The sequence below is a fragment of the Scyliorhinus canicula genome, chromosome 9 (genome assembly GCF_902713615.1).
Source record: "Scyliorhinus canicula chromosome 9, sScyCan1.1, whole genome shotgun sequence".
Lineage (NCBI taxonomy): Eukaryota > Metazoa > Chordata > Chondrichthyes > Carcharhiniformes > Scyliorhinidae > Scyliorhinus > Scyliorhinus canicula.
This window is the reverse complement of record NC_052154.1, coordinates 90,770,902-90,795,543: the sequence shown is the minus strand read 5'-3', so window position 1 is coordinate 90,795,543 and position 24,642 is coordinate 90,770,902. Positions and strand designations below refer to the sequence as shown.

The following is a 24,642-nucleotide window of genomic DNA, read 5'->3' as shown; positions in this document are numbered from 1 at the left end:
CTCCGTCTTTCTCGGCAGCGACCTCATCGCGCCGAGAATGACGCCCGTCCGGCGCATTTGCCAGTTCCAACCTGCGCATGTTCGGATGACTTCATCGTGCAGACGGCACGAACCCGCGCATGCGCGGTGGCTGTCTTTCTCCTCAGCCGCCCAGCAAGACGTGGCAGCTTGATCTTGCCGGGCGGCGGAGGGGAAAGAGTGTGTCTGTTTTGGACACTGGCCCGACGATCGGTGGGTACCGATCGCGGGCCTGTCCCCTCCCGAGCACTGTCGTAGTGCTCCCGTCCCAATCGGGCCCCTAGATGCCCCAAACGGGCATCTGGCGCCCGTTTCACGAATGCAGCGACCAGGTGTGGTTGCTGCCATGTTGAAACTTGAAACGGGCGTGAAGGGCCGGCCGCTTGGCCCATCGGGCTCGGAGAATCGGCGTTCGTCGTGAAAAACGGCGAGCGCCGATTTTTCCAAGCCCGGTTGGGGGGGGCGTGAAAAAGGTTGGGGGGCCCTCCCGCGATTCTCCCACGCTGCGTGGAAGCGGAGAATTCCGCCCCAGTATCCTCACCACCTTCGAGGAATGGACCCTAAAATTCACGGGGGTGGAGAGGACAGAATGGCCAGCAACGCAGAGGTCGGCGCACGCGCGGAGGTGAGGATCTACCGGGCCTCACTCAGATGGACTATCACATGTGAGATGTTAATGCCAGACAGACCGACTGATCTTTCCCACTGACCATATCCTCCATTCTCCTGCATGACCTCCAGCCAATGGCGCCGGCCCATCCGGGATATTCCCCCCTCTCCCACCTCCCATAAGAGCACCACGGAGGAGAGCTCCGAGGATGCCACCATAGATGCGTCACAGCTGTCTTTCCCACCCTCCACCAGCACAGAAACATGCACCTTGGTGGGCAACGTTAGTGGTCAGGCTTCTGGGGCACATTCTGGTGAGCACAACATAGGTACAGATGCATATCAGGTGGAGACAGTAATGCCCAGGCAAGTAAGCAGTTAGAGGTCTGTTGGATACCAGGACCCAGCTGCTGTTTCTCTGGAACAGGTTTACCCAGAGCTGATGGAAACTTTAGGGTGCGGCTGTGTCATGAACAGGCACCGGAGCGTGGCGACTAGGGGATTTTCACAGTAACCATTGCAGTGTTAATGTAAGCCTACTTGTGACAATAATAAAGATTATGTGCAAAGGGGGGATGTCAGCGACACTTTAGCAGGTCCATAGCCGATTGGAGGAGTCCCAGAGGTTACAGGCACAGGAGATGGCTCTGGCAATGCGTGGCAGCGATGCGAACACTGATAGAGTGGAGACCGCAGTGGAGAGTCGGGTGCACAATGCCAGCAGCATGAGTGGAAGTATCCAAGGAGTGGCTCAGCCAGTGATGACCTTGGATGAGAGCCTCGTTAGACTCTGACTCGCTGAGGCCATGACCCAGTAACAGGCGGACCTCTATGATGCACTGCAGGACATGTCCCACTCTGAGATGGGAATAGCCGCCGGTCCCAGTCGCAGATGGGCATTACCGAGGCACTGCAGAGCATGTCCAAGTCACTGAGGATCATCGGCAACACCATAGCGCACACATTGTGGAGCTGCCAGAGCTGCAAGAATTCGATGACGCAGGGGCAGCCAGAGCTCAATCCCAGGTGTTCTTCCATCCCGAGGTGAATCCCAGGGCCCAATGGTCACAGTCATGGAGTGGGTGCGCTGAATGCCGACAGTGGCTACCAGTTCCCCTGAGTTCCATTCCGGTGACGACGTCGTGCCTCTCAGTCAGCACCCGGGACAGGTGGCATGGCTGTGCATGTGCCGCTGTCAAGTGCACCGGACCCTCTGGCCCCAGAGGACACACGCTGAGGCATCGGGGGCCACCACCTCTAATTTGCATCCTGTGGAAACACCTGTACACAACAGTAGAAAGGCACATCGATGATCACTGAGAGGCACTAGGGACGGGGGGGGGGGGGGGAGGGGAGGTAAAGGGGCGGAGTGTGTATTGGGGGAGGGGGTGAAGGTGAGATGAGGGAAGTGGGGCGGCACCATCGAGAGAGTGGGTCAGTGGTGGACACTTATGCGAGGTACGTTAAAAGACCTTCACTACAACCAGTATGATGCCTCTGTTACTTCCTTCCGCAATGGGGGCTGACCTCAAAACACTTGGCCCATCTCCCCAGGCATGGGGATCTTGGAAACCCCTTCCCCCCACCGGGCACACCATCTGCAGGTGATGGGTGTGAGCGAGCACTCAGCAGGCAGGGGTCAGACTGGCATTGACTGAGTGTATCCCCTGCTCTCTGCAGGTTATCATCACTCCCTTGTCCTCGATAGTCAACCGCTGACAGTCCTGACACAGTCGTAGCAGCCTGAATTGATGTAACACAGACCCTGGGAGGGTGGGAAAAGGGGCCGAAGGCAGCGATGATGGACCAGGACACGTTATATGTGAAGCGGGCGGGGTTGAGGGCCTACCTGACCCTCGAGGCTTGCTGGACCCTCCTTGCTGCCACCTGTGCTCCAGCATCCGCAGGGTCCTCTGATTCCTCTCTGGGATTGTTCGGCAGCCCCCACTGGTCCTGCACCTCCTCATTACCCTTATCCTTCTCCTTGGAGGTGACCATATGTTCCTCATCCCCCACTTCCAGCACCTTGTCCCGCTGCTGTACCAGCTTGTGGAGGGCACAGAAGATTACCACAAAGCGGGCGACCCTCTGGGGGAGTACTGCAGGGCACCACCAGAGCGGTCGAGACACCGGAACAGCATTTTGAGCAGATCGAAGCACCGCTCAATGACAGCACAGGTGGCCACATGGGCTTTGTTGTATCGGGTCTCCGTTTCGGTCTCTGGCTTCCATACTGGCGTCATTAGCCAGGTCCTCAGCGGGTATCCCTTATCCCCCAAGAACCAGCCGGTCATCCTGGGGTGATCCTCGAAGAGGCCAGTGATGTGTGACTGTCCCAGAATCTAGCTCTCGTGCATACTCCCTGGGAAGCATGCACACATGGTAGCACGGTAGCATTGTGGATAGCACAATTGCTTCACAGCTCCAGGGTCCCAGGTTTGATTCCCGGCTTGGGTCACTGTCTGTGCGGAGTCTGCACATCCTCCCCGTGTGTGCGGGGTTTCCTCCGGCTGCTCTGGTTTCCTCCCACAACCCAAAGATGTGCAGGTTAGGTTGATTGGCCATGCTAAATTGCCCTTAGTGTTGGGTGGGGTTACTGGGTTATGGGGATAGGGTGGAGGTGTTGACCTTGGGTAGGGTGCTCTTTCCAAGAGCCGATGCAGACTCGATGGGCCGAATGGCCTCCTTCTGCACTGTAAATTCTATGATATGTGCATGATCCTAAGGTGGTAGTCGCAAGCGAGCTGGATGCTCAGGAAGTGGAACCCCTTTCGGTTGACGTGGGGCACTCGCAGATGGCCTGGTGACCACAAGGCAACATGTGGATCTGGGGCAACCTGGTGATGGCAGAGAATCCTGCTGCCCGGGCATCTTGTCGGACTTAATTTTCTGCCTGGGCAAACAGGGCATCGGTGACCTGTCAGATGCACCTGTGGGCTGTAGCCTGAGAGATGGCCCACTTGAGCCCTGGGATGATCCCGAGACGTAAAAATTCAGGGCGGCGGTGACCATGATGGCCACAGAAAGTGGGTGTCCTTCTCCTTCTCCAAATGGTGCCAAGTCCGCAAGTCCGCAAGGACATGGCAAAGGCGCTGCACCATCTGCATGTTGAGGTGGACTATCCTGCAGCTCACGCTGTCCATCATTTGCTCAAAAGACCAGTGATGCCTGTATACCCTGGCCCATCGCGGGCCTCCTCCTCTGGGTCTCACCCTCGCCTAATGAACGGCTTGGTCCTTTGGGTGTGGGGTGGGGCCCAGCACATGGGCTGCTGCCTCGAGCCTTTGTCAACGCTGCCGACGCCGCCGCCGCTTCGGGCGCTTGGCCACCCGGACAGCCAGCAGTACCACGAGGGCAAATTCTGTGGGGTCCAAAATATCGGCCATACCGTTTAATATCTATAAGGAATTGGGAGAGGGTGTTAGACTGACAAAACAATGTCTTCCATCCCGGGATCCTCCATTTTCCCCACTGATCCCCCCCCCTCCCCATCCAGAACACTCTGCGCACACATACACAGCTGCAGCAGGGGTCACCGTTCACTGGACCCCAGACCCTGTACCCCTGACACCTGCACATAATGTTACCTGGACCAGCACAGGTCCCCTCCCCGTTGCATGCATCCATCCTCTGGCCGTGGACATGTCCCTGGGCCCATCCCCTGGGTGTTCAGATGTTGGCTGCTGCGAGCGTGGTGATGTCTCCAGCAGTGTTCAGGTACAGTGTCGGTACATCACGGTCTGATTGGGATGGTAGGCAATAACTCCCACATGCTACATGACACGCCCACCCTTGCGAATCCATTTTGGATGTGGGATGTTTGATGTGCTCACTTAACCACAATTGGCAATTCTTTATTAGCAATTGCTGTCAGCTGCATGGTCTCCATGGTCCGTGGGGGTTATGGTGGGTTGGTGGAGCAGACAGGCAGGAACTAGGGTTGCCTCCGGAACGGATACACACTGTGGTATTGAAAACAGGCTGAGAAGATACACATAGGCCAGAAACAGAAACTGTCTCATGAGATCCTGGCTGGAATTGATAATGGCCATCTACAAAAGCACTCAAGTCAAGTGCTGTATGGACTTTGTGATTACCCACTCCAAATAAGTATGAATAGGTAACAAACTTCCAGACACAGGTGATCAACTTAGCAGCAGGACAAAGAACAATGAGGCCACTGAATCGCACCCGAATACTTTCCCCGCAGCAGCCATCTTGATGTACACTTGCTGTAACAAATGTTCCTTGAACAAATGCTGGCCTTGCCAGTGATGCATACATCTCAAAAATCAATTTGTGTCAGAAGAGAACATCTGAGAAATGGGCAATATAGAACATAGAACATAGAACAGTACAGCACAGAACAGGCCCTTCGGCCCTCGATGTTGTGCCGAGCAATGATCACCCTACTTAAACCCACGTAACCCGTAACCCAACAATCCCCCCATTAACCTTACACTACGGACAATTTAGCATGGCCAATCCACCTAACCCGCACATCTTTGGACTGTGGGAGGAAACCGGAGCACCCGGAGGAAACCCACGCACACACGGGGAGGACGTGCAGACTCCACACAGACAGTGACCCAGCCGGGAATCGTACCTGGGACCCTGGAGCTGTGAAGCATTGATGCTAACCACCATGCTACCGTGAGGCCCTATATGTTCTGGCCTAGCCAGCAACATCCATGAATGAATTGAAAATAAATTGAAACCAGGAACCTCACCAGCTGAACGCAATTGTACAAATTAATACCAGTAGCTATTGTTGAAATAATTAATTTTAGAATTTTAGAAGGGCTAACAGCTAATGGGGGGTGGTGATAGTGGTAGAGGGTAAAAGTTAGGAGAAAGAGCAATTATCAGTTGTTCCTGATCAATAACTCCTCCTGGAGAGAGGACTGGGGTTGCCATGACGATTGCTTGATAGGCAAACTGCCACTGTCATCCCAAGATGATGAAAAATTAATTTTCAATCTGAATGAGGTACTGGATAATATTCTGTGCTATTTGAAAGTGGCATAAGGAAGTCAGGCTCTCTCCTTGTTTAGGTCTTATCCGCCTCTGCTCAACACCACACTGACCCCTGGGTCTAGCTCATGTCCCCCTTACAGCACTGTGTGAGTGGTACTGTACTCAGTCCCACATTAACCCTGTATGTACATTAACCCTTGCACTACAATGTCTGATGTGTTAGGTAGGTTGGTTCGATGTCGACTGCAACTGGATGCAGTGAAGCTAGAAACAAATGTCTGACACAGGAGATGATTCAACACTGTTTTATTTAACTAGTGGACTGCTGTACATGTTCAATTGTGGGTTGACACTCTATGAATCCAACTGATGACCTCTTACTGGCTTGACCAGACTTACTAGCTGCCGCATGGTAATAGTGGTCACTAGCTTGTGCACTCTGACTGTCTCAGTAGCTGGGTCCTGAGAGAGGGAGAGTCTTAATGCCCTGTGGGCTTTATAGTGGTGGTGTCCTGTCTGGTGATTGGTTCTTCTGTGTTGTGTGTTCATTGGTCATCCTGTGTGTCAATCACTGCCTGTCTGCATCTCATTATATACATGAGTGGATATTATGACAATGTCCACTTTCCCTTTCTAAATCATACTTTATCCTCTCTGTGGTCCCAACACAGATTTGATAATTTTCTTTTTAACTGTGATATTTGATGCGTACATTAGATTTTTTCTTTTGGCATGTTTGAAATCCTCTCCTCTCACTTCCTCCTTATTTTCCAATTCCCTCTTAACTCATTATTGTCTCATAACTTTTGGTCCAATGTGCTCCCTTCTTCAATTTTACTTTGCTATTGGGATGCAAATGAACTTCAACAGGAGCAAGAAATGGGCAGTTGTGGATTTGCTGCCTATTATAGGTCTTGTTTTGTGTTAGTTGATCTGCTACTGCCCATTTTGTAAACCTGCTGAAGTTGAACTTTATCCCCATGGTTTCCCTTGTTATACATTTATTCAGCATCTTCTTTTGACTTCTCCCATTTTACTTGGGGGTTGCCACAATGTTTGTCCATGGTTTCATTCCTTTTTTGTGTTTTTGTAGTGGTTGTATACAACTGACTGGCTTGCTGGGCCATTTTAGAAGGCATTTAAGACATTGCTGTGGGTCTGGATTCACATGTAGGCCAGGCCAAGTAAGGAAGGCATTCTCTAACGGACATTAGTTCTTGATGCGGCCCAAGTTTCTGCACTAACAACGCCATTCTCTCAGGTGTTCTCCGTTTTCCTTTCAGTATTCAATGTATTTTATTACTAACATGCATCAAAACAGGTTACAGGGAATAAACACCCTGGGAAACATACTTCCCAACAATAAACTATACAGTCCGTACAGATTTTTCCCCTTTTCACCCTCCCCCTCCCCCACGATGAACAGCACCTCAAACACGGTCACAAACATCCCCCACCTTTCTTCAAACCCCGCTGAAGAGTCCCTTAACTCATACATTATCTTCTCTAATTGCAGAAAGTCATACAGGTGACCCAACCCAGCTGCTTCCCCCGGTGGCGATGCCGACCGCCACTCCAATAAAATTTGCCGCTGTGCAATCAAAGGCGAAGGCCACAACATCGGCCTTCCTCGTCTCCATGAGCTCCGGCTACACTGAAACTCCAAATTTCACCATCAAAGGGTCTGGGTCCACCTCCTCCTCTATCCTGGTTAAGACCGCGAACGGTCCCACCCAGAATCTTCTCAATTTGTCACAACCCCAAAATATGTGTGTGTGATTCACTGGCACCCACCCACACCTTTCACACTCATCTGCTACCCTCGGAAAGAACCTGCTCATTCTCGCCCGAGTCATATGCACCATCTTAAACTGTATCAGGCTCATCCTTGCACAAGAGGAGGTCCCCTTTACCCTATGCAGGGGCCTCACTCTATACTCCTGAACTGATCTCACCTCCCCACTCCACTTCCCATTTCTCCTTGATCTTCACCACCCGCTTCTTTTCCATTATATAATAGACTGCATTCCTTCCAATTACTCCAACCAAAGTTGTTTGTTGCTTAATTTCCATTTCTATACTTCTATCTTCCATCACCACTGACCCCTGGACACTTGAAACTATTCGCTTTCTCCAGGTCTTCAGTCAGAATTATTGCACCTTCACTCTGATCCTGTTCCCTAGGCTCAAACTGAAGGTCCATATTTTGAGTCTTTGGTCTGTTGGTCTTCATACCGTAGTGCTTTTTACCAGTTGTCCAGATGCTCGTTATATTCTCATCACCTCCACCACAAACCTCAATGTCATCTGCAAACATCATTAACCATGGCACTTGTCTAACTTGCTCAGTTAAAACACCCAAATAAAGTCACACATCTATTCAGCAATTTTGAATTTATTATTTATATATATATACATATATATATAATATTTATATATATATATATATTATCAAGAGTTTGATTTACCAATTTCTCTTTCCACCTCAGTTCAGCCAGTTCACTCTTCATCCTGAAGGAATACCGCACTGTTGGAGGGATGTGAAATACAGGCCCCATCCGCTCGCTCAGGTGGACAATGGCAATATTTTGATCACCATTGTCCTGACTCAAATGTATTTATTCCTCAGTCAACATCACAAATATAGATTATCTGGTAATTATCACATTGCTGTTTGTGGAATCTGGCTGTTTGAAAATTGGCTGCCATGTTTTCTGTGTCATAACAGTTATAAATGCAGCATTGGCTATAAAGCATTCTGGGAAATCCTGTGGTCAGGTGAAGCATTTAAAGAATGCAAGTTTTAAATTTATTTCACCTCACTTCAGCAAGCTCACTCTTTTTTTTTAATAAACAATTTTATTGAGGTAGTTTTTGGCTTTGTAAACAGTTACAGACATCAACAGAAAGAAAGCAAAAAAGGCAGAACGTGCAAACATCCATGTACTTTCAATACTTCAATTGTAACATCCTGCACAAGCCCGCTCCTCTCCCACCGGTACTGCCCGCCATTTTATCCCTCCTACTCTACTCTACTCTACCCCCCCCCCTCCCCCCCACCCCATGCTGACGCTCACTCTCCCGCAAAGAAGTCAATAAATGGTTGCCACCTCCGGGCGAACCCCTGTACAGATCCCCTCAAGGCGAACTTAATTTTTTCCATACCCAGGAAACTCGACATGTCCGCAAGCCACAACTCAGTCTTCAGGGGCTTTGAGTCCCTCCACGCCAATAATATTCGTCGCCGGGCTATCAGGGAAGCAAAGGCCAAAACATCAGCCTCTTTCTCCCCCTGGACTATCGGGTCTTCCGAAACACCAAAAATTGCCACCCCTGGACCCATCGCCACCCTTGTTTTTAGCACCCGGGACATGACGTCCTCAAATCCCTCCCAGTACCCCCTCAGCTTAGGGCATGCCCAAAACATGTGAACGTGGTTCGCTGGTCCTCCTGCACATTTATCCTCTATCCCAAAGAATTTGCTCATCCGAGCCACCGTCATATGGGCCCAGTGAACGGCCTTAAATTGAATCAGCCCGAGCCTGGCACATGTCGCGGTCGAATTTACCCTACTCAGGGCCTCTGCCCACAGCCCGTCCTCCATTTCCCCGCCTAGCTCCTCCTCCCATTTAAGTTTCAGTTCCTCCGTCTGGGACCCTTCCTCCCTCATGAGCACCTTATAAATAACCGAGACTCTACCCTCCCCTTCTTCCCCCCTAGAGACTATTCTATCTAGGATCCCCATTGGCGGGAGGCGTGGGAAAGATGGGACATGTCTACAAACAAAGTCCCGCAACTGTAGGTACCTAAAATCATTTCCCCTTACCAGCCCAAATTTCTCCTCCAAGCTCCTCAAACTCTCAAAGCTCCCTTCCAGGAACATATCGCCCACCCTTCCCACCACCGCCCGCCGCCATACTCGAAACCCCCATCCATACTCCCGGGGGCAAACCGATGGTTGTCGCAGATTGGCGCCCAAACCGACGCTCCCGTCTCCCCTACATGCCTCCTCCACTGGCCCCATATCCCCAGGGTCGCCACCACTACCGGGCTGGTGGAGTACTTGGCCGGCGGCAGTGGTAGAGGAGCCGTGACCAGGGCTGCCAAGCTGGAGCCCCTGCACGAAGCCGCCTCCACCCGCTCCCAGATAGACCCCGTACCCACCATCCACTTCCTTATCATAGCGATGTTGGCCGCCCAGTAATAATTAATCAGACTCTGCAAAGCCAGCCCTCCCTTGCTGCGGTTCCTCTCCAACATCGCCTTCTTCACCCGCGGGGATTTTCCCGCCCAGACAAAGCTCATGATCATCCTGTTAACTCTTTTGAAGAAGGACTGTGGAACAAAGATCAGGATGCACTGAAAAACAAACAGAAATCTAGGGAGGGTTGTCATCTTTACAGTCTGCACCCTCCCTGCCAGCGACAGCGGGAGTGCATCCCATCTCCGAAACTCTCCCTTCATTTGCTCCACCACCCTGGCCAAATTTAACTTGTGCAGCCTGCCCCAGTCTCGTGCCACCTGGATTCCCAAATACCGGAAATTTTCCTCAACCAGCCTAAACGGTAGCCCTCTCAATCTGTTCTCCTGGCCCCTTGCCTGTACCACAAACATAGTGGGCGCGATTCTCCGGACTCATGACGGGTCGGAGAATAGCGGGCGTCGGAAATTTTTACGGCGACGCTGTTCCGACGCCCTCCCGCTATTCTCCGAACCCCGCAAATTGTCGGAGTCGCGTTTCCCGACAAACGCCTCCTTCCCGCCCCTGACACGACCAGAATCGCCACTGAGAGCCCCCCCGCTATTCACCGGCCCGGATGGGCCGAAGTCCCGACGTCATGGCGCCCTGTTTGGACGTCGTGAAACACACCTGCTTTTTAAATTCGTCAACCAGTCGGCCTGGCTGACGACTGCTTGGAGGAGGTCAGGGCACCACTCTGCGCACCGCTCAGCGCACCGTTCAGCGCACCGCTCGAGTCTGGCCACAACGGGGAAGGCATCCCTGGGAACGGGAGGGGGTCCAGAGCGGGGGCAGTGGGGGGAGACGGGGGAGGCAGTGGGGGAGACGGAGGTGGCAGTGGGGGAGACGGAGGGGGCAGTGGGGGAGACGGAGGTGGCAGTGGGGGAGACGGAGGTGGCAGTGGGGGAGACGGAGGGGGCAGTGGGGGAGACGGAGGGGGCAGTGGGGGAGACGGAGGGGGCAGTGGGGGGCGACGGAGGGGGGGGGTTAGGTAGAGAGTGAGCCGTCCAACCCCGTAACAAAATGTCTGCCACCATGCCATGGTGTGCAGGTGACGAGGACACGGCCGCTGGTTCCCCTGTGGCTTCCGGCCACAGGCCACTGACGCACCCGTGAGGAGGCCATAGTTTACTGGCCGTTGGATGCAGAAAGTGACCAGGGGTTAGGCTGACCGCGTGTCAGCAGCGCGACCAGGCCATCGGGACACACTGGTATCCCATGGCTGGCGGCTGCCGAGGTGTCGACTAACGTCCGTCTAACATGTCCCGTTTCTCTGCCCCCCACCACCCTTCTGTAGGTTAGCACGATGCATGGGAACAGAACGGCTATGTTCTGCGCAGTGGTTGGGGCAGCTCTACTGGATTTGGAGATGCAGCAGCATCCACACCCACAACCCGCAGTGGCTGCAGGGCCAGCTGCAGCAGCAGAGGGAAGGGCCGAGGAGTTGCCAGTCGTCGAGCAGCATGGGGGGGGGGAGGAGGAGGAGGAGGAGGAGGAAGAGGAAGAGGAGAGAGTGAGGGTGCAGCCACGGCGTCAGAGGCGACGACCAAAGCCGAGGGTGTACCGTGTCCGGGTCTCTTTCCTAACAATGCCGGACATCACCTGCAGGAGAAGACTCCGGCTGAGTAGGCAGACGGTGATACATATCTGCGAACTCCTGTCGCACCTCGCCCCACGTGGAACGGGGGAAGGACACGCGATCCCGGTAGCCATCAAGGTGACGGTCGCTCTGAACTTCTATGCTACCGGCTCCTTCCAGTCTCTGAGCGGGGACGTCTCCAGGATCTCCCAGTCATCGGTGCACAGGTGCATCCGGGATGTGACCTCTATGCCATCGCGGACCGCTACATCACCTTTCCCGAGGACCAACCAAGTCAAGACTCACGAGCCCGTGGATTTGCCAGTGTGGCCGGGATACCGAGGGTTCAGGGGTCAATCGACTGTGTTCACGTCCCCATGCGCCCGCCTGCTGTGGACAAGGAAGTGTTCACAAACAGAAGGGGGACATACTCCATTAATGTCCAGGTGGTATGCGACCCCCACATGAGGTTCATGAACGTCTGTGCAAGGTTCCCAGGGAGTGTGCATGACTCCTACATACTAACGCAGTCGTTCATCCCTGCGATGTTTGAGGGACGTCCCCCCCGGCTGAGGGGCTGGTTGCTAGGTGACAGGGGTTATCCGCTGAGGTCTTGGCTGATGACGCCGATACGGAGGCCTCAGACCAATGCGGAAACACGATACAACGAGGCCCATGCAGCAACCAGGGGTGTGGTGGAGCGCTGCCTTGGCCTCCTGAAGATGAGATTCAGGTGTCTGGACCGCTCCGGAGGGGCCCTGCAGTACCAGGCCGACAGGGTCGCTCGCATTGTAGTGGTCTGCTGTGCGCTGCACAACATCGCGATGCAGAGGGGAGATGACCTGTTGCAGGAGGCGGAGGGAGAAGCTAGTGGCAGTGGTGCCAGCACAGAGGAGGAGGAGGAGGAGGAGGAGGAGGAGGAGGAGGAGGAGGACGCTGGCGGAGTGGCGGGCGCAGCACGCAGACACGACCCAGGTGCTGGTGATGTCCAGGAGGCGGCACGACCTACCCGGCAAGGACGGCGGGCACGCGACGCCATGGTGGCAGCACGGTTCACGCATCGCATGTGACGTCCCCGATGAACACCAAACCACCACCTGCATCGCTAGTCATGCAGAGGGTCACCACACAACTGCCACCACCACAACCCCCCCCCCCCCCCCTCAGTGTACACTGCTCCACTTCGACATGACGCTTATCACTGGGTCCAGACGGAATGGCACAACATTGATGGCTGTGTCAGCGGGTGTGATCAGTGCCATGTGGAATGATGACAGCCCGCTCTGCGAAGAGCTGTGAGCTCAGAATCGTTAGAGAGAGTCTGACCCATGGCAATAGCTGAACCATCCACCTTGGTGGCCGCTGAGTTCGTCACTGACACTCCATCACGTGCCCGCGTGGGCTAGCTGTGGGAGGGGGGTAGGGGCAGGGACTGCACACCCGGCACCGAGGTTTCACCACCCGTCACCCCCAGCGACACTCGGTCACCATCACGATTCCTGTGGCTGTGGAACAATCACACGGTATTACAAGTAAGGTGGAACAGTGCGTTTAATATTAACAATTATTTACAGGTGCCCTAGCCCCTACAACTAAACTGTGCCCTTCACCCGTGCCAACTTACTCAGTGTCTATCTTAGTTGCCTTACCACTACGTCTAAGTGAATCCCCAGATGATACAGCAGGAGTGGAGGAGGATTGCTGCGAATCGCCCCCCTCGACTCGTTTCTCCTTGGCCAAGCGTTTCCTAGGGCGACCCGGCCTTGATGGGCCAGGCTGCTCTGCGGGCGTCTCGGGTGACATTGTGCCACCCTGCTCTGCCTGCTGTCCACCCGATGCACCAGGGATGGGACGGGGGGAGGCCGAGAATTCCGGGACGTCCCGTGATGGAGTTAATGGGACGGGCCCCGAAACCTCCTCCTCCCTCGGGGAGCCGGGTGGCCCCCGGGCCTCACTTTGGGACAGAGGTGCGAGCGGGGAGGTTCCCCGTCGCACCACCGACACCTGGCGCTGCCAGTCCTGGAGGCCTGCAACGGTATCCACCAGGATCCGAAGGTTTGCAGAGACGGAGTCCAGGGAGTTAGACATTCCCGCCAGGGACTGTGCGATCTCAACCTGATTGTGCACGACGCCATCCAGCACATGTGTCAGGCGGTTGATGCTCTCGGCGACTGACTGCTGCGACTGGCCAATGACCTGCTGAGACTCGGCCATGGCCCGCAGGGCGCCGGCAATGTCGGTTTGGCTCTGGCACATTGCTGCCTGTGAGAGGGCAACCCTGTCCAGGGCCGAGGATGACGCGTGCACATTAATCCCAACGTCTTGCATAACCTGACCCATTGCCTCCACCGCGGATGCCACCCGTGCGGTGTCGGACTGGGTCTCTGCCATGAGCGGCACCACTCCCTGCTCTTGGACGCGGATCGACTCCTCTAACAGCGTCTGCAGAGTCTGGAAGGAAGCCCTCATCCCGTCATTGTTTCCCTGGGTTTCCTGAGACATCGGCTGTGCGGGTGGGTTGAGAAACTCCAGGAACTCCGAAAACGTCTGGGATCCAGCTGCATCCTGGGCCTGGTCTGGCCTCCGCGAGTCCGGGCCCTCTGTTGCTCCAACCTCCACCTGCTGTACCTGCTCATCTGTGATGTGCCAACCAGACTGTGCCCCAGGAGACTCATCACTAAATAGGCCCGCCGGGGTGTGTATCTCTGGGATGATGGAAGTGGTGGGAGAAAGCAGTGCCGCAAGCCCAACGCTCTCAATGGTTAGGTCCTCGTCCAGGGTGTGGGGCCGCTCAGCGACAGGAGGGTTGTCCCTGGCCATTTCTGGTGGTGGTGGTGGACTTCGAACCCTCTGTGCGTCCTGGTCCGCAGATTGGGTTGGGGCAGATAGGGCTGCCCGCTGATCGGGCACCCTCTGTTGTGAGGCCCCGGGTGAGGTGGCGGCAGATTCACGTCTCCGTCTGCAGCCAGACGGCCCTGGTCGTTCGGCATCACGTCCTAGGGAAGAGAATGAGACGGGTTATTTTGATTTGCTCGGCAGGCCGCTGGACGGTCCCAGTGGGCAGGGTGTGTGAAGGGACAGAGGATGGGGAGGTGTCCCAGTGGGCAGGGTGTGTGAAGGGACAGAGGATGGGGAGGTGTCCCAGTGGGCAGGGTGTGTGAAGGGACAGAGGGTGGGGGGGGATGTTTGTCAGGGAGGGTTGTCTCACTTGCTGCAGTTCCGCCAACCTCGCATTGCGCGATATCGCGGGTGGCAGACCCCCCAACAAGGTCCAGTGCCCTCTGTTCAAAGGTGCTGAGGGGGTGCATGTTGGGCGAGCCCCCTCCAGTCTTGTGCCGCTCCCGGTGGTTATGAGCGGCCTTGGCCTGTTGGGGGAGGGAACATAGGTAGATCATTACAAAACGGTAGGTATCAGAAGTCCGTTCTGATACTGGCACAGTTTGGGGGGGGCAAGTTGTCATCAGATGATTGCATCTCTCCTCGGGGCCAGATCGCTGGGTCTGTGACAACTTTGTGAACCACCCTCAAATAACTCTGCCCCAATCCCTCTCCCCCCCCCCCCCCCCCCCGGGCAGTTAAGGGGGAGGGATGGTTGTGACTAGGGGGCACCCTCATGGCACTTACCCTGGCAGACCTGGTGAGGTCGTGTAGCTTCTTTCGGCACTGCTCTGCTGAGCGAGGGGTCTGCCCCACAGCACTGACGGCAGCAGCCACGTCACGCCAGGCCTGGCGTACCGTGCTGGCAGGTTGGCGATGCCCTCTCCGCGGGCGGATGATGCCCCTCCTCTGCTCCACGGCATCGAGCAGCGCCTCGACGTCTGCATCAATAAAGCGAGGAGCAGCTCGCCTAGGCTCCGACATCCTGCCCGACAGATTCTGTGGTCGCCCGCGCCTTTTTACGGCGTCGGGCGGCGTCACATGGGCGGGTTCGTGCCGTCGTCGCGTTCCGTCGTCATCACGCACGTAATTGACGCGGCCGCGCTGCTAGCCCATTTCCAGGAAGTGAATCGGTCGGGAAATGAAGCCTTCGCGACCATCGTAAAACGGTCCCGATTTTTACGACCGTTTGCCGACTTTCCGCGGGTGCGGAGAATTTCGCCCTTCATTCTTGGCCATATTTAATTTGTATCCTGAAAACTGCCCGAACTTCCTCAACATTCCCAGTATACTTCCCATCCCGGCCACTGGGTCCGACACATACAGGAGCAGGTCATCTGCGTAAAGAGAGACCCTATGTTCTACCCCGCCCCTCACCATCCCCTTCCATCCCTCTGCGGCTCTCAGCGTAATCGCCAGCGGCTCTATGGCCAGCGCAAACAGTAGCAGGGAGAGCGGGCAGCCCTGTCTGGCCCCTCGGTACAACCTAAAGTACTCCGACACTTCTCTGTTAGTCCTGACGCTGGCCCTCGGGGCCTGATATAATAATTTGATCCAATCCACAAATCCCTCCCCGAACCCAAACCGTCCAAGCACTTCCCATAGATAGTCCCACTCCACCCGGTCAAAGGCCTTCTCGGCGTCCATCGCCACCACTACCTCCACCTCCCTGCCCGCCGGGGGCATCGTTATCACATTAAGTAATCTTCTCAGGTTGGCCGCCAGCTGCCTACCTTTCACGAACCCAGTTTGGTCCTCCCCAATCACCTCCGGTACGCAATCCTCCATTCTAACCGCCAGTACCTTTGCCAGGAGCTTGGCGTCAACATTAATCAGGGAGATTGGCCTGTAGGACCCGCACGCCTCCGGGTCTTTACCCCGCTTCAATATCAGTGATATAGTGGCTTGCGACATTGTCGCCGGCAGGGTCCCTCTGTCCCTTGACTCATTGAAAACCCTCGCCAAGACCGGGCCCACCAGCTCAGAAAACTTCCTATAAAACTCTACTGGGTATCCATCCGGCCCCGGGGACTTCCCCGACTGCATGGCCTTTAGGCCCCCCAATACCTCCTCTACTCTAATCGAGGCCCCCAGCTCATCCACTCGCCACCCCACCTACTGTTGGGAAGGTTAACCCGTCCAGAAACCTTTTCATCTCCTCCGGTTCTTCCGGCGGCTCCGAAGTATACAGCTTGCGATAGAAGTCCCGGAATACCTTATTCAATCCTGCCGGGTCCTCCACTTTGCGCCCCTCCCCATCCCTCACTCTACCTATTTCCCTGGCCGCCTCCCTCCTCCTGAGTTGCTGCGCTAACAGTTTGCTAGCCTTTTCCCCATGCTCGTACACCACTCCCCTCGCCTTCCTAAGCTGTTCCACGGCCCTACTCGTGGATAGTGCCCCCAGTTCCACCTGTAGTCTCTGCCTCTCCCTGAGTAAAACCTCCCCCAGGGACTCCGCGTGCTCTTCATCTATCCGACCCATTTCCCTGACCAATCTATCCATCTCTGCCCTGTCTGCCTTGGCTCTGTGGCCCCCAATTGAAATCAGCTCCCCCCGCACTACTGCCTTTAGCGCCTCCCACAGGGTCGCCGCTGAGACCTCCCCCGTGTCATTCACCTGCAAGTAATTTTGCATACACCTCCGAAGCCTCTCACAGATCCCCTCCTCCGACAGCAGTCCCACGTCTAGCCTCCACTGCGGGCGTTGGTAGCTCGCTCCCCCGATCTGCAGGTCCACCCAGTGCGGGGCATGGTCTGAGATAGTAATTGCCAAATATTCCGTGTTCTTTACCTCCCCTATACAATCCCTGCTTAGTACCAAGAAATCTATCCTGGAATATACTTTATGGACGTGCGAGTAAAACGAGTAGCCCCTTCCTGTTGGCTGTCTATCTCTCCAGGGGTCCACTGCCCCCATTTGCTCCATAAACCCTTTCAGCTCCCTTGCCATTGCTGAGAGTCTACCCGTTCTGGGACACGACCGATCCAAAGCCGGGTCAAGGACCATGTTAAAGTCCCCCCCCCCCCATTATTAGCCTGCGAGAATCCAGGTCCGGGATCTTCCCCAGCACTCTTTTAATGAAGTCCACGTCATCCCAGTTCGGGGCATATATATTCACCAGCACCACTCTTCTCCCCTCCAGTCTGCCCCGTACCATCAGGTATCTGCCCCCCCCTGTCTGCGGCTATGCCCTCCGACTCAAATTGCACCCGCTTGTTGATCATGATTGCCACCCCCCTGGACTTCAAGTCCAAGTCCGAGTGGAAGACCTGGCTAATCCAGCCCTTCCTTAGCCTGGTCTGGTCAGACACTTTCAGATGCGTCTCCTGCAACATAATTACGTCCACCCTCAGAGCCCGCAAGTGCGCGAACACCCGACCGGTGATCAGCCTGGTCGGGGGGCACAACCCACCCCCTCCACCACGCCGGTCAGCCATAGCCTTTCTCGGGCCGGCCCGCCGCGCCATTCCTGGCCCGCCCGTTGGCTGCCTCCACCCTCGACCTCCTTTCCAGTGCCTATTTCAAGTCCCTCCCACGTCAGCAGAACAACCCCCCCCCCCCCCTAACCACATCCCCCGATACCCCCACCCCTGCCATCCACCGGCTGTGATCTCCCCACCCCCCACCTGACTCCCTTGACAAGCCAATCTGTTAGCCCGGTGACTCAACACTCCGGCGCCTTCCTGTCTCATTCCCATTGTTTCCCCGTCCTCCTCCCCACTCCCCGGCGCCCCATTCCCCCTCTCCAACCCACTGGAGCAAGCCGCCTCCAGTGTCCTCCGCGAGCTGCACAAAAAGTACAAATCTGCCCAAAAAGGAAAAAACAGAAAAAAGAGGAAAAAACAAAAACATGAGAAAAAAAAAACCCCAAACCAATGTCCATGAACAAAGGAAAGAGTCCCAAATGTTCCGCTTGGCACCTTTGACCCAGCAAACCGTTGAACAGCAGTCCAGGCCCATTCGGCGTACCTTCCCACGGTAATCCTCGGGCCCTAATTCGCGTCCGTGGGGCCTCTTTTCGGGACCAGCCCCTGATCCCTCGCAAAATCCATCGCTTCTTCAGGCTCGGAGAAGTAGTGGTGTTGACCCTGGTGCGTGACCCATAGGCGAGCCGGGAACAGTAGACCAAACTTCACGTGCTTCTTGAACAGCACCTCCTTGACATTCTTAAAGGCTGCTCGCCGCCGAGCTACCTCCTGGCTTAGGTCCTGGTAAATGCGGAGAACACTGTTGTTCCACGTGCTGCTCCTGGCGCTCTTTGCCCACCGCAGCACCCGCTCCTTGTCCACGAACCTGTGGAACCTAATCACCATTGGGCGGGGGGGGGGGGGGGGGGGGGGGGTCCGTCCGGCCGTCCCTGCCTCGCCTGCACTCTGTGTGTCCCCTCCAGCTCCGGCGGTCGCGGAAAGGCTTCGGCCCCCATCAGCTGCATCAATAGGTCTGCTACAAACGCTGCGGCATCAGCTCCCTCAGACCCCTCCGGGAGGCCGACCATCCTCAGGTTGTTCCTGCGGACTCTATTCTCCAGCTCCTCCACTCTGTCCTGCAGTTTTCTCTGCTGCTCCTTCAGCCCGTCAACTTCTAGCGCCGCAACCGTCTGCGCATCCGCCTGCTCCTCCACCGCCTCTCCCAGCTCCTTAACTTTAACATCTTGCGCATCCAGCCTCTGGTTCAGCTGATCCACCGCTTTCTGGATTGGGTCCAAGCTGTCCTGCTTCAGCGCTTCAAAACTGGACTTCATTACCTGGAGCATGTTATCCAGCGCCTGCTGGATTGCTGAGTCCAGGGTCCGTGTGTCCACCATCTTAGGTCCCAGGTAAGTTTCTTCAGGTCCTTGCCTCTGTCCCTTTTTCTCTTTTTTCTTCTGCCTTCTGGACTCCCGCTGTTCCATGTGCCGCAGCCCGCTCCTCAGCACTTTCGCTGCCGCCTTCCTTCTCCCAGCTCCTTAACTTTTACCTCTTGAGCATCCAGCCTCTGATTCAGCTGATCCACTGCCTTCAGTGGGTTCATGTTGTCCCGCTTCAGCGACTCAAAACTGTTTTTCATCTCCTGGAGCATGAAAGGTCCGTGTGTCTGCCATCTTAAGTTCCAGGTCAGCTTCCTCTGCTCCTTGCCTCTGTCCCTTTCTCTCTCTCTTCCTCTGCTTCCTGAACTTCCACGGTTCCATAGATTGCATCCCGCTCTCCAGCACTTTCGCGGCCACCTTTTTGCCGCTCCGTGGTCCCGCTATCGCGGGGAATCAGCCCTAAAGCCCCTCTGGAGTGAGAGCCCGCCGAATGTGCGGCTCCCTCAAATATCGCCGCCACCGGAAGTAGCAAGCTCACTCTTCACCTTATTTCAAGCAGATGCCCTTGCTTTAGAACAATTTTTTCCATTTTGATTTGGACTTTGAACTTTATATTATTGTTTCTAGTACTGAGATGCTCCTCACATTTAACTCATTCTCCCATTCTGCTTACACTCACAGTTGTGTCGGCTAAATCAGAGAACAATATTCACACTGCAAATGAGATGGAGGACTAAATATTTTGCATTTGGAAGTGAGGGAGGTATATTGTCCAGGACACTGGCTCTTCCACCTGAATTACAATCTCAGCTCTGTAGAGGAGTGTCAGCTCAAACTGTTTGCTTAGGTCCTGGGGTGGAGTCTGGAATTACAACCTTCAGATTCAAAGAGACAAGAACTACTGACAGTCAAGCTGACTGTGATGAATGTAGGAATTTCAGATATATTGTATTATATATATTTGGTGCAGTAAGGGTTAAAAGCCAGGGTTCGTGTGTGTATGACTGCTGCAGTAAAAAAGAACAAAGAACAATACAGCACTGGAGCAGGCCCTTTTAATAATAAAACATTATTAAAAATGTTTTTTTAATAATGCTTTTAAAAATCCTGGTGTGCAAGACAGCATGGCTTTTTGGGAGACAGAAGTGCAATTAAGGTACCGTAAAGGCTTGGGTTAATGGAGTCATGATACCAACCTTTGGCAAAACCCTCAGCACTTCCTTGTGCCATATTCCTCTACACCCATTCTATCCATGTGTTTGTCAAGATGCCTTTTGAATGCCATTAATGTATCTGCTTCCACAACCTCCCCTTGCAACGCATTTCAGGCACTCACCACACTGTGTGTAAAAAACCTGCCTCGCACATATCTTCGAAAACTTTGCCCCATGGACTATAAACCTATGCCCCCGAGTGACTCACCCGTCCACCTTGGGAAAGTGTGCCTGGCTATCCATTCTAACCATGCCCCTCATAATCTTGTAGAGCTCTATCAGGTCACCCCTCAACCTCCACCTTTCTAATGAAAACATTCCGAGTTTATTCAGCCTCTCCGCATAGCTAACACTCTCCAGACCAGGTAACATCCTGGTAAACCTCCTCTGCACCCTCTCCAAAGCCTCCACATCCTTCTGGTAGTGTGGCGACCGGAAATGTGTGCAATATCCCAAGTGTGGCCTTACCAAGGTTCTATACAGCTATAGCATGACTTGCCAGTTTTTATACTCGATGCCCCGTCCAATGAAGGCAAGCATTTTGTATGCTTTCTTGACTACCTTGTTCACTTGTGTTGCCACTTTAAAATGTTTTTTTAATAATGCTTTTAAAAATCCTGGTGTGCAAGACAGCATGGTTTTTTGGGAGACAGAGGTGCAATTAAGGTACCGTAAAGGCTTGGGTTAATGGAGTTTTGTTTGGATTAAGAAGCTTCCCTATGGAGTCGTTCATTAGGTATATTGGGCTGGATTCTCTGGGCCCCCAGTCACATGTTTCTTGGTGGCGCGCCTTTCACTGGTGGGATTCAATACTCCCTCTGCTTGTCAATGGGATTAAGGTTAATGTGCAGGTTCAGTCGGTAGTTAAGAAGGCAAATGCAATGTTAAGAGGGCTAGAATACAAGACCAGGATGTAATTTTGAGGCTGTATAAGGCTCTGGTCAGACCCTATTTGGAGTATTGTAAGCAGTTTTGGGTCACGTATCTAAGGAAGGATGTGCTGGCCTTGGAAAGGGTCCAGAGGAGGTTCACAAGAATGATCCCTGGAAAGAACAACTTGTCGCATGAGGCATGTTTGAGGACTCTGGGTGTGCACTCGTTGGAGTTTAGAAGGATGAGGGGTGATCTTATTGAAACTTACAGGATACTGCGAGGCCTAGATAGAGTGGACGTGGAGAGGATGTTTCCACTTGTAAGAAAAACTAGTACCAGAGAACACAATCTCAGACTAAAGGGACGATCCTTAAAATAGAGATGAGGAGGAATTTCTTCAGTCAGAGGGTGGTGAATCTGTGGAACTCTTTGCCGCAGAAGGCTTTGGAGGCCAAATCATTGAGTGTCTTTAAGACAGAGATAGATAGGGTTTTGATTAATAAGGGGATCAGGGGTTATGGGGCAAAGGCAGGAGAATGGGGATGAGTAAATATCAGCCATGATTGAATGGTGGAGCAGACGATGCGCCGAGTGGCCTAATTCTGCTCCTATGTCTTATGGATTTCCCATTGAAGCCACTCTACAGCACTGGGAAATCCGCTGAAGTGGGTGTGCTGCTGATAGGCAGAGTGAATCTCAACGAACAGAGAATTCCGGCCATCATGGTATGGAGGGAAAATCTTATGAGGAAATGCTGATGAACTTGAGGTTGTTTTCGTTAGAGAGAAGAAGGTTAAGAGGTGACTTAATAGAGGCATACAAAATGATCAGAGGGTTAGATAGGGTGGACAGTGAGAGCCTACTCCCGCGGATGGAGGTGGCTAGCACGAGGGGACATGGTAAGAGATATAGGACAGAGGTCAGAGGTAGGTTTTTTACGCAAAGAGTGGTGAGGCCATGGAATGCTCTACCTGCAACAGTAGTGAACTCGCCAACATTGAGGGCATTTAAAAGTTTATTGGATAAGCATATGGATGATAATGGCATAGTGTAGGTTAGATGGCCTTTAGTTTTTGACTTCCCATGTCGATGCAACATCGTGGGCCGAAGGGCCTGTACTGTGCTGTATCGTTCTATGTGCAGTTGATAAAATTATGTAACTAATGGGAGGATAGGATGGTCTTTCAAAGGGGAGATTCAATCTTTCAAAATTAAAATAAAATATTGGGGTTTCTGCCCAGTATCCTAGCCTCTGTCGGGTCTAGTTTGGGATCGTAATACTGAACTCTTCTGCAAGATATTTGTGTTGACTGAAATGAAACACACTTAGGAAGGACTTGATGTGCTGCAGAATATATCATCCTTCTGCAACACAACAGGATAATTTTCTCCACATGTGAGCATCAATCACCCCATAGGTTTTCCAACTTTTCTCCTGAGGAGGTGCTGATTCATAGCGGATAGACAGACCTCCCTATTCTACCTTCTTCCATGATATTCTTAACATGTACACTCAGCAGTAATTGTCAGTAAGCCATTAACCCAGAGGGCAAGCATCATCTAAGCCAGACTCTGTGCTCACCTGACTTTCCAGAATTGTTCACTGAGAGGTATTCATCAACAAGTCTTATGCCCTCATATTATCACAGTGATTTTGTTCCTACCGTTGTAGTTTGGGAAGCCAGTTGTTGATTGACAACAACACCGTGTGTGGGATCTTGCAAGGCACCTCACGATTTATAATTGCCACAGCCTTCGGGGGCTCGGCAACTCCGATGAGCATATAGAGCAATCCAGTACCATCCGGCAATGGGAAAAAGACAGAACCCTGGAGAACAGAGAGATACTGATCAATACTGAACCCTGGGGAAACAGAGATACCGATCAATACTTAACCCTGGGAAAATAGAGATACTGATCAATACTGGGAAAATAGATATTGATCAATACTGCACTCTGTGAAACAGAGAGATACTGATCAATGCTGAACCCTGGGGGTATGGATGCTGATCAATAGTGAATCTTGGGGAAACAAAGAGATACTGATCAATGCTCAACCTTGGGAAAATAGATACTGATCAAAATTGAACCCTGCAAAACAGAGATACTATTCAATAGTGAACCCTGGGAAAATAGATATTGAATGTAATACTGCATTCTGTGAAAGAGAGAGATACTGATCAATACTGAACCCTGGGAAATAGAGAGATAACTCATTAATACTCAACCCTGGGGAAACAGATACTGATCAATACCGAACTCTGGGAAACTGAGGAATACTAATCAATACTGAACCCTGGGAAACAGAGAGGTACTGATCAATACTGAACCCTGGGGAAACAGATACTGATCAATATTGAACCCAGCAAAAATAGACAGATACTGATCAATACCGAATTCTAGGAAACAGAGATACTGATCACTACTGAACCCTGGGGAAACATACACCTCCAAAGCATTTCTGACAATCAGAACAGGAACTCTCATCCAAATGCAAATTAAACATAATTAAAGGGAATATGAAGCATAGAGAGAAGTAATTAAGCTGCTTCCATGTTGGTATTTATTCTCCACTCAAAATGTAATCTTTTCCTCCTTCATCTAACTCTATAAGCATAGTTCCTTATTTGCATGCACATAGCTAGCCTCCCCCTAAATGCATCTACACTATTCCCCTCAATTATTTCCTGTGGTACGTAGTGAGTTCTCACATTCGCAACATTCTCGGTAAGAAACTTCCTCTGAATTCTCTATTGGATTTCTTGATGTTTATACTATATTGATGGAGTCTTGTTTGCCTCTTCCCCACAATTGGAAACACACTCTCTGTCTACTCTAGCAAGCCTTTTCATTATTTTAAAGTATTTTATTAGATAACTCTTGAGCCTTTTCCCAAGTTGTTGATCCTTCCCTGACAACCTTACAGTTATGGTAACATCCATGTCAATTTGTTTTTGTTCCCTCCTGAGTGTCTCAATATGCTCTTTATATGATGATGACCAGAACTATGAATAGTACTCCATGTGTGATCACACCAAGGTTTTATCGATAAATTAGACAAGTTTATTTCAGCATCAATACGTCAAGGTACAACATATGAGTCATCTGAGACATGAATTTGGCACCTTTGGAGGATAAAATAACAGATGGAGGATCGTTCTTATAATTAGTCAGTAACTTTTAAAAAAAAAATGATTTTTATTCAAATTTTTCAAGAACAAATTTTCTCCCAACAGTTAAAGTAAACAAGGTGTAAAACTAAACAGAAACAGAAACAGAAATCCCCCCCAATACAAAGTAATAAACTAATAACTAATAACAATACAAGAAAGAAAAAAAAAATAGTAAACACACCGTCGCAAAAACAAACCCCTTAACAAGTCAGTAACATTTTTTGATTCGGGAGGAAGACTACGAGCTTCGAAGCTCACCAGTAGTTCAATCATTTTTATCTGTGACAAAGCTATC

At 52.5% G+C, this 24,642-nt stretch overlaps 1 protein-coding gene across 1 annotated transcript in view; it reads right to left on the bottom strand.

Moving 5' to 3' along the window:
• LOC119970901 (hydrocephalus-inducing protein-like) overlaps positions 1 to 24,642 on the bottom strand; it is a 140,942-nt gene that overhangs the window by 64,966 nt on the left and 51,334 nt on the right. The window contains exon 9 of the mRNA XM_038806010.1: positions 22,839 to 23,002. Within this exon, the coding sequence (XP_038661938.1) occupies positions 22,839 to 23,002 (164 nt within the window). The remainder of the gene's footprint in view (positions 1 to 22,838; positions 23,003 to 24,642) is intronic.